Consider the following 10,473-nt stretch of genomic DNA (forward strand, 5'->3'; position numbering starts at 1 on the left):
TTATTGTTTATTGTTTTCTAAATATACTTTTGGAGTGTGCTATCATTTTGGAAGCCCCAACTTTTTTGACTATCTGATTATTAACAAAGATGTATCTCAATGCACAAATTCAAATATGCAAAATACGTATTTATTTTTTATTCTCATAAATTCCCTATTACAAATCCTACATGTTTGAATGCAGTTCTTAAACATTGATCTTTATCAAATTTATAAGTGCACAGTCCTGAAGATACTGTTCTGGATATATTCCCTATAAAGTATATTTCAGTAAGGAAACAGATTAAATTACCCATTAAACTGTGTATGCTTTACTTAATAAAGATAAAAAGTCAATATGAGCAAATTTGTTTGGTACCATAGGAACCTTTTAAAACTATTTAGATGTAAAATAAAAGTATAGTAATAAAATACTAAAGGGAAATATTATTTTAGTAAGTATAGTTAGAATGAACCTAAGAAATGAAGTCAAATTATTTTAATTAAAAGATAATACATTGATCCAAATCTACTACAGAGCACTGCTACTAATTTTTGCATATGTATTAGAATTCTGTGTAACCAAGAACTGAAATCTAAAAACTCTGATTCTGCTATGTTTGATTATTGAATTGGGATGAGATAAAACTGATTATGTAACATAATATGTAGTAAAAAGAAAATTTAAAGCTTAAGAGGACTTGGCTGGGACTGCACAGAAATTCTATAAATGGGTAGTATCAAAACTGTCACATAACTACATTTTTTAAACTTTATGGTGTCCATGTTTTGTGATACATTGTTTCACCAAACACTTCGTGATATTATTGTGATTTATTTTACTTTTGCATTTGCATACAGTGTTCACGTTGTTATTGTTTTTAAACAGTCAAATATTTTAGGAAGCTTTTTGAAGTAAAAATCAAGTTATAGTATTTTATGTTTACCTGTGTTCACCATTTCCAGTGCTCTTTTTCTGTGTGTGTAGACCCATTTCCAGGATTGTTTTTCTTCTACCTGAATATTTATTACCTTATGTACTGCTAGGCTATTGACTCAACTTTTGCATGTCTGAAAAGATCTCTCCTTTACTGCCTTCATTTTATGAAAAAAAATTTTTGCTGGTTGTAGTTTAGAATAACAGGGTTTTTTGTTAGTTTCAGTATGCTAAAAAGGTGGCTCTAATATCTGTTACTTGCTTTGTTCCTGCTGTTAGTCTTACTTTTTTCCTCTGTACATAGTGTGTTCTCTTGAAGCTTTTAAAGATTTTTTTCTTTTGCTATTTATTTTAACCAATTTCATTATGATGTGCTGTGCTATAGATGTCTGCATTTTTTGTTCCTATGTTTTGTTGAACTTAGGATGTATGGATTTGTAGTGTTTTATCATTAGAAAATTTCAGCTATTATTTTTACTGATATTTCTGTTCTCTACAATCTTTCCTCTCCCTATGGAACTACTGCTCAACATATATTAGTCACACAGGTCATTCATGCTTCATGCAGTTTTTCAGGGTTTTTTTGTTTTGTTTTGTTTTGTTTTTAGTATTTTAGTTTTCTCTTTCATTTTGAATAGTTTCTATTTCTTTGGCTTCAAGTTTAATAACCTTTTCTTTAGCAGTGTCTAATGAGCTATTAATCTCATCTAGGGCCTTTTCTTTAATTTCTGTTTCTGTTATTTTTTTTCTCCTTACAATGAATTATATTTCTTACTTTTCACATGTGGTAACTTTTTACCACATGAGTGAAGGATATACTTATGTTTCTTTAAAATTGTTTTCAGCTGTGTTCAAGGATCCAATTATATTACATGGAAATAGATTGATACTCTTAAGCATTTTTCAACTTTGATAAGTAGCACCAGCTTAGCTGTTACTAAGTCTAAGGCACATTTATCCATACCACTCCCATAACCCCTGCTGAACACACTACTTTAGGCTTTGTTTATTAAGACATTTCTACTCCCACTGGTCACAACAAAAGCTATTTGTAAGCCATGTATAAATTAAATCACTGTTTTGCCCATTTCTTTCCGGAGGCTTTTGCCCTGTCCTTGATAATTTGCTTATATAAGGGTGCTGATCAATACTCAAAGACCCAAGCAATGCTGTACAACTTCCCAGAACTTGTTCACTCTCTTTCTCCACAGCGAATTTCAGTTCCCTCTCCCTGTTCTGTGATCTGTAAATTTTGCAGACCATAAGTGGGGCAATAGTAGAGCTCATTCTGTTGCCTTTCTTTCGAGAGTCACTGTCTAGTGCCACCTGTTACCCCAAATCCAAGAACGTTGCTTCATGTATTTTCCTGAGGAGATTTTTTTCTAGTTCTTTCATGTGTTTCATCTAATACCTGTTAAGCCATCATAGTCAAGAGTGAAAGTCTTCCTGTAATTCTTAAAATACATCCTGTTAATGACTAGCTTCCCTCTTCTTGTTGCAATGTCAACTGCTCATCTTCTTGTTCTTCTCCTAAAAGTAAAGTCTTTGTTTTTCTGGATGTTTAGTACATATTCTTCATTTACTGTGGCACTTGGCAGTTTTATTCTGTGCCTAGACGTGATCTTCTTTGTCTACAAAGAAGAAATGATCTGTGTATTTTTTGCTTAAATTCAGGCACCTCATTAAATCTGATAAATTTTGTAAGTTTTAGGAAATCTTTAGTCAATATCTGTTTCTCCCCCTCCTGAGATGCCAATTAATTGTATGTTAACCTTTTCACTGTTTTTCTATATATCTGTTTCCTTCTATATTTTCCATTCTATTTTTTTACTTTGCATTCATCAGTTTTGATTTTGAAAAAAAAAGTCTTTCCATTTCTCTAATTCTGTCTTATGTTGTGAAACCATCTATTAAATTCTCAATGTGAGACTGTGCATTTTTCAGATCTGTGGTTTCCTATTTGTTTTGTACATTCCAGTTCTCTTGGTGAAACACTCATTTTTCTAGATCTATTTTCTCACCCTTTGCCTTTGTTTTCTTGAAAATACTAATCACAGTTATTTTTAAATCCAACCCTTTAACTCCAAAATCCTAGTCATCTGTGATTCTTCTTCTGTTGCCTATTTATTCTCTTGGCATTCCTATACATTTTTAACCAAATACAAGGTATCTTGAACCTCCAGATGATTTTCTTGCCTATGTCTCAACACATTTTATCCTTTACTGTGTTGAGAAAATAGAGTGGAGACTTAATTATCTTAATCTAGTGAAGCTGCATTGCAGTTTGAATAAAATCCCATTTTTTTTCTAATTTGCCTCTTTTCCTGTGCCATAAATCACTAGGGTTTTCAGTGTTGAAAGTGGTATCTTCAATGAGCCTCCTTTAAGATATTCTCATTTTTGGCTTTTTGACCACCCATTTAGGTCAGCTCAGAATTTACAAGGTTTCTTGAAGGAAAAATTAGACATGCATTTCAGGCCCTTTTAGTCTCCAGCTTTGTCATGTAAACCCTGCAATACTACCAAAAGCTCTGCTGGTTTATCTGTCCCTAGCAGGTGATCAACAAAGTCCTCTGATGAACAAAGCCAAGATTGTCCATTCTCTCATCTTCTCTCAAAACCATTAAATGCTTCCAAGAGAAAAAGCAGCAGCAGATCATCAGTTTACCTCTGTTGTTCTCTCTTTTCTTGAATCTTAGTTCCTATCTTTGTTTTATCCCTAACACTTTCAAATACTCTTCTGTAGTTTACCAAGCTTTCCTAGTTGCTCTTGTTAGAAGGGACAAACCACTCAAAACTCAAATCAGTGAGTTTTTAATTTGTCCTATTATAGTTTTTTTAGAAGTTACATTCCTTTATTACCAAATGAGCTTTTTATAGGCTTTATTTCTGTCTCGTGTTTCCAATCCATTTTTACATATTCTTATATACTTTAAACTTACTCTGCATGTACCTGATAATTTTAATATCTCAATTATTTGTGCTCTAACTTTTCTATTTTGCCTGCTATATCTATGTTGCTTCATTACCTATGATGCTTGTATTTGTGAATGTGAGCTTTTATTTCTTACAATTATTCACTGTGGTTCTTTTTTTCCATTAAATTTATTTTAGGTATATAGTGCACATACATTCATCATTAGAAACTTGTACCTTTACATGATGTATCTTGGTTCTTATTTTTTCCTCATTCCCCTGCCCTCCCATCACCCCTTCCACCTTTCCCTATTTAAAAAGACTTTGTTTCCATTTTTTCCTTTTCTCATATTTTTTCTTTTCCCTTCTTTCCTTTCCCCTACCCTCCAACTACCCCTACTCCTTTAAACATTTCCTCCTACTTTCCAATATCAATTATACATTTTGATTCTTATATGCACTTTTAGTTTTTCACACCAGAGTAACTACTTGGTTTTTACACACTTGTATCCTGTTTCTTTCACCTAAGAGTATGGCCTCAAAGTGCATTGACTTAGCTATAAATGTCTCTAGCTTCTCATTCTTTATGGCTGAGCAGTACTCCATTTTGTAAAAAAACACATCTTCTTTATGCAGTGTCCAGTTGATGGGCAATTGTGCTGTTTCCAAGCTTTAGCTATTAAAAACTGTGCCACTATAAACATGGGTGAACATATATTACTGTGGTATGATTCTTTTAATTCTTTTGGGAAGATACCCAGCAGGGGAATAGCTGGGTCAAATGGGACCTCTAATCCTAATTGTTTGAGATATCTTCATACTGATTTCCTTGGTGGTTGCACCAGTCTACACTCCCACCAACAATGGAGAAGGATTCCCTTCTCCCCACAACCCTGCCAACATTTATTATTGGTTGATTTCATAATAGCAGCCATCCTTTCTGGGATGAGGTGAAATCTCAGCATTGTTTTCATCTGTATCTCTTGAACGACCAGTTGATGTTGAACATTTTTTTCATATGTTTATTTGCTGCTTTTATTTGTTTGTCTGAGAAATGTCTGTTCATCTCAGATGCCCATTTTTGAATTGGGGCTATATATATATATATATTTTTAGTTCTTTATATATTCTCGATAGTAGACCTTTGTCAGAGGAACAGCTTGTGAACATTTTTTGCCCGTGTTGTAGGTTGTCTCTTTTGCTGTTGCTGTGGCTCTTCTTAAGGTGCAGGTTAAAGGCAGGTTCCTCCACAGTGGCTTTGTATTTGCTCTTGCTGGTTACTCCGAAGCAGTATAGGCATTGGATCACTGTTACATCTTAATGTGGACTTTATTGAATCACTTAAGTACTATTAATGTCGCTTGAACACCCACTTGAAGACTGGCTGACTTGTTATAAGATTTGAAGGGGAAATATTATTTTGGCCTCTACTTAGCCTAAATTCAAGATTTCTGTCCTTGGGCAGGTCTTGGGCTTGGTCTTTCAATCCCCTCCTACCTTAGATGTCCATGGGAGCCAAGTTCAGCTTTACCCACATCATAAGGCAAACAAATGCTCTGAAAGTTTAAAGATGACTTTTGTGTTACTTACCCCTGAGGGTTTCCAGTTTTACTTAGATTTGGCTGAGTGAATATTCCTTAGTTATACTTAGATCTGGCCCTCTTGAGTACCCCTTTTTGAGGGCCGTATATTGATGCACTTGAAAAGATATTTGTCATTTTCTATCCAACATTTTTAGTTGCTTACTATAGGAGGTGTTAGGTGCAGCCTAGCAGGAAACAGAGCAGTAGTCAGGGATCAAATGTTATTAAACTTATATGGCTGGGGAAAAAATTATATGGCTAATTGTAGTAAAATATTCTGAATTTAGTATCACCTGTATACATGAGCAAAATATGCAGAAAAAAATATTTACCTCCAAAGAACCACAATTGTAGTTATTTGCCCCTTCCAGTAATTACAAGCAGTTTTTTTAATTAAAAAAGAGAAAATGATTGAATAACCCAAATTAGCTTGGGCAAGAAAACTAACAGCAACCTAAAATGAAATGTTTGAGTTATGAGCCATGTGCCACTTTATTGTCTCTGCAGCCAAAGGGTTCGGAATCCTTATTCAATTAACCACGTTGCTTGGGAGGGCCTGAGTGCCCTGAATAAGAGCCACCTGGTGATGAGTGAGAGGTATCTGTACCACACAAGTTCAGACCTTGCAACTCTGTTTCTGTTATTTGAACTTTCCTTTCCCTTGTAGCTAGGGATGCAGCATGGAATTTAAACACTTGTGTGGTAACTCCATTCCTTCATCCATTGTGCTGTTAAGCTCCAGCTAACGAACTTTTAACGCTGGCTGCATTAAGGCAAGACTTAGAAAACAGCAGCAATTTCTGATAGTATAATTAAAACAATGATTTATATGTCTTCATAAAGCAGCTTGCTCTTGCCTGTCCATTCCAACTATTCCATAAAAACTAGTCTTTTTAGATCATATTAAAAGAATAAAGGAATAAAACAAGACACACTTAAAGCTTAAATTAAGACGTGACTCTCACTTCAAAAATCATACCTACTGCAGCAGAAACTTCAATAGAGGAACTAAAATTACATAACATTTGAAAGATGAGAAGTGCCAGATGCACTGGTTATGTATACTTTATCTCCTGTGGCCTTTTCCTTCCATGCCAATGTTTTTTGTTGCTTAGGGAGATCCTCCTGATAATATCTCAAAGAATGTCTCTCAGACCCATATAGATTATGTACACATTGGCTTGCTAAGAAGTTCTGCTTTGAAATCTCTAGGCTTTCTTTTGCTTCTAAGTATACTGTTTTGAATCTAAAACTAAAAAGAGAAAAGATTGCATTTCTTCTATAATTAACAGTCCAGTTCTAAAGATAATTCTGGGTGAGGAGAGGTATTCGAGTATAGTTGGAACAATCATATAATAATTTGACATAAAACATCTCAGTTTTATTGCTTTTAAGAATTAATTGTACTTTACTTAAATGTGTACACTACTTTCATACTAGCAAGTAATTACTTGCATCTATTACATCGTAGTTTGTTGCTTTGTAAGAGTAGATGTGCTTTTTGCATCTTTTCTTAACTTGTCGTCATACTGTAAAGAATACTTGTATACTTTTCTTTAGGTGACATAGAGTAATGTGAATAAGTAATCTTGTTTTTCCACTAGAAGTGAAGAAAAACTTTTGAAATGAGAAATTTCATTTAAAATTTCAAAATAATTTCAATAATAATCACTTTGTATTTGCTTTTGTAAAAAACTACAACAACATAGTTATATGGTTGGCTGAGAGTTTAAATATCGCAGATATTATTGTCTTTAAATTTTAGTCTTAACTGTCTGGGCCCATATTAGATTATTAAGAAACAATTGCCTAAATACAGATATTCTGTGTTGCATTATTTTATTTTCTTATGGATGGCAAGAAAATATGTTAGACCTTGTACTTGAAGCATACACTCCGTTTCAGTTCCTACTCCATTTTTTCATTATTTAATGCATTTGCCATGTTTAAACCTCTACTCAATCAAATCTACCTTCTATATTTAAATCCAGTTCATCCTTCAAAGAACACTTACATGCCACCTCCTACATGAAGCATTCCCTCATTCTCCACCCCCATCCCACAAGCAAGTTGTAGTTAATCTCTCTTCTGTGTGCCTTATGCATCTCTCTCTGCAGCTCTGTGTTAGTGTAGTTATTAAGTTTTCTCTTGTTTCAGTATTTCTGTACTATTTCTTGTTCGAATGCAAGCTTCTGAAGATCAGGGATTCAGTCTTAACTTGTATTTCTTTGCACAGGTAAATACTTCAATAATTATTCTTGTTCAGTGATAAAACCTGTGTTTTCGTTCTATGTTAATTTTCTAAATGTTTGTACCACATATTTTTCAAAAATCATACTAAAATATTAAAATTTGAATATTCTTTCCTGCAATGGTAGTAATAAGCCACACTATGAAGTCAAATTATGTAGCACCTGCCACAGGTCAGACATTGTGCTTATCTGAGGACTACAACATTTTAACCACAGTCAATTTAAAGACTTATTGTAAGATGGTATTGTTGTTATTATTTGTGTGTTTTTTTTAAATCAGAATTTCTTGCAAAGCTGTTAAATTGTGGACCCATACAATTCAAAGTTTGAAATTTCATTTTACAACGAAGACATTTTTTCATTTTGTTGACTGCAAAATTAGCGTAATATTTTGAGACTACCAAGTAGTCCAACTAAATCATTACTGAATAAGAGTAATAACTAAATCGTTTTCTGGAACCAAGCATGCCCAAATTCAGGTAAGAAGAAGGAGAGGGGAAGCCATGTATAAACCAGTGTGGTGGATGTGGATGACCTTTGATGTTGCTACTTCTACTTGAAATCTTAATTCCAAATTCAGTAGTCTCTCAATTTCCTAAAAGTAACTGAAGTTTCCTAAATTATGACTACTTTATTATACTTTCTTGAGGGTTTTTTTTACCTTTTTGGTATATGTTATTCTTTCAAAGCCCAAGCCATATTTTAAGATATATGAGAGCAAAAATAAGTTGCAGATGAATGTTACCCAAACAATTACCTTAAAAATTAATGTTTAGTTACTAATTTTATTTTGTCTCTGCTTCAATCTTCATCAGTTTTCATCATGTAACTTGTTAAATGAAGGTCCTACTAGGTCAGTTTTCTGAAAGGCTTTCTGAAACATTGAGACATAGAATATTCACTGCATTTTACTTGTAATGCCATGACATTAACACAATAAAATCTTTTTTTAAGTTCTTGGAGGAGATTTTCTTCTCATAAATCTGTTTTGGCTTTGTCTATACAAGTTACATTTTTGATATTGTATTTCTTTCTCCAAAATTATTTCTACTCACAAAATTAACTGTCTTGATCATAATTGACTGGTGGGGGAGTGATTCAGTAAAAGCATTTTGTTTGCATTTTCTAAGAAGTATCGCTTCTTTTCTCATCATGGAACAAAAGCCAAAACTACCAATACTGTTTACCATGTTGGAAAATTAACATTATCTTAATGAATAATGATGAAATGTTGGCACATCACCAAAGGAACATTTGTCTTAAAAAGTTTATACCTAATTGTTCTTGAAATCCATCAGGCAAGAAATTAAAATGTATGTTTTAGCATTTGTCTTGAATATCTAAAGCTCTCTTAGCTAATTTTTTTCTTAGAATTGTATGTTTAATTCTAGGGTCTCTCATCTTTTGTAATCACTGAATTAAAACACAGTCCTCTTTTACTTGGGTAAAATATGGACGGAGGAATTGAAACTTTTAAAATGTGCCATCAGCAAGCATTTTCAGAGTTAGAATTATAAATGTGCGTCCATCCCTAAGCTCTTCATTTCACCAATTATACTGTTTCCCTATCTGTTAAGAGCTGAAGCTTGTGCCGTCATGGTTAATGTTTTGACAGATTTTATCATAAACCTTGCTGTTGTAAATTTGCCATGAGCCTAAATTTAACATGTTGTAAGCTCAAAAACAGTTTTTACTGTTGGTGATCCAGAAAGGGAAATAAATCTAATATACTCTTTTGCATGAAAGGAGTACAGTGTTTAACTTCTTAAAAGTTATACATTACTTTAAATTTGAGAGAAACATTCTCTATGTCAAGGCCTCTAAATTGTCAATAAAACTTTTCATAAACATTTTTGTGACTATTGCAAGACAGAAGATACCAAAGGAAATATTATGTTGCTTATATAGACTCACTAAATTTTATAATTGAAATATCCCTGTTAGAAAAGTGAAAAGATCTTGGGGGAAAAATGTAAACTGGCAACATGTGATGAAATGATTCAAAAACCACGGAGTACCTGTTTTGTTCCCAGAAAACTTATTAGGATGCCCATTAGTGAGACTATTTTGTTGTGTCTTTCATTGATTATTTGACTTATTTTATTAAACGTGTTCCCAATCTTTCGTATTCATAACAGCCTGTAGATCTAGATTCTTTCTCTTTAAAACATCTTCAGTGACCATGACGATTAATATTTACTCATAAATGCATTTGTACACAGGCTCAACCATAGCACATCAGAGAAGACAAAAAGAGTTGTTATCCAGTTCTTTACCCTAGAATAAATCAAATCAACAAATATTTATTGAATGTCTACTATGTGCAAATAGCCCTGAACTGGTCAGCTTTTAAAAGCCACCCAATTTTTCGCACTGACAAATCAAAGCATTATTTGAAGCATCACAGAAGCTGCTTCATTTTCTAAAGGTGACAGAGCATATGAGGACCCTGCAATGATTTGGGCTAAAGAAAAGACTAACAGTCAAGTTGAAAAGAGGAGAAAGAGCACTCTAAAATGTCACTACTGATGGACTGCATCACGTATGTATATGTGTATGAATTTATGTGTATGAATGTATATCTGCTCATAGCACTTACAACTACACAAAGAGGAGAGTGAGTGGGTTTTAGAGAAATAACGTTTGTTAAGATCACAGAGAAATAGTCATTCACATTTGAGTCCAGAGCTGTGCCTGAAAAATAGGTTTATTGACTGAGGATGTAACTCAGTGACAGAGGGCTTGCTTAGCCTGTGGAAGGCACTGGGTTCAATCCATAGCACTACAAAAAAAAAAAAAAAAAAAA

General features: G+C 33.4%; 1 protein-coding gene across 7 annotated transcripts in view; it reads left to right on the forward strand.

The window, feature by feature from the left end:
- Positions 1–10,473, forward strand: part of Mipol1 (mirror-image polydactyly 1) — a 301,689-nt gene extending 291,216 nt beyond the window's left edge. For 2 of the 7 annotated variants that reach the window (XM_010632658.3, XM_033765141.1), the window contains one exon: positions 9,890–9,921. Coding sequence is in view for 2 of the 7 variants with exons in the window: in XM_010632659.1 (XP_010630961.1) it covers positions 9,890–9,953 (64 nt within the window). In the remaining 5 variants the exon portion in view is untranslated. Of the gene's footprint in view, positions 1–9,889 lie in introns of all 7 variants that reach the window. The other 5 variants (XM_010632664.3, XM_010632659.1, XM_010632661.1 and 2 more) reach the window with 5 other exon arrangements.

This window comes from Fukomys damarensis, unplaced genomic scaffold, assembly GCF_012274545.1.
Source record: "Fukomys damarensis isolate Sample0158 unplaced genomic scaffold, DMR_v1.0_HiC HiC_scaffold_17, whole genome shotgun sequence".
Taxonomy (NCBI): domain Eukaryota; kingdom Metazoa; phylum Chordata; class Mammalia; order Rodentia; family Bathyergidae; genus Fukomys; species Fukomys damarensis.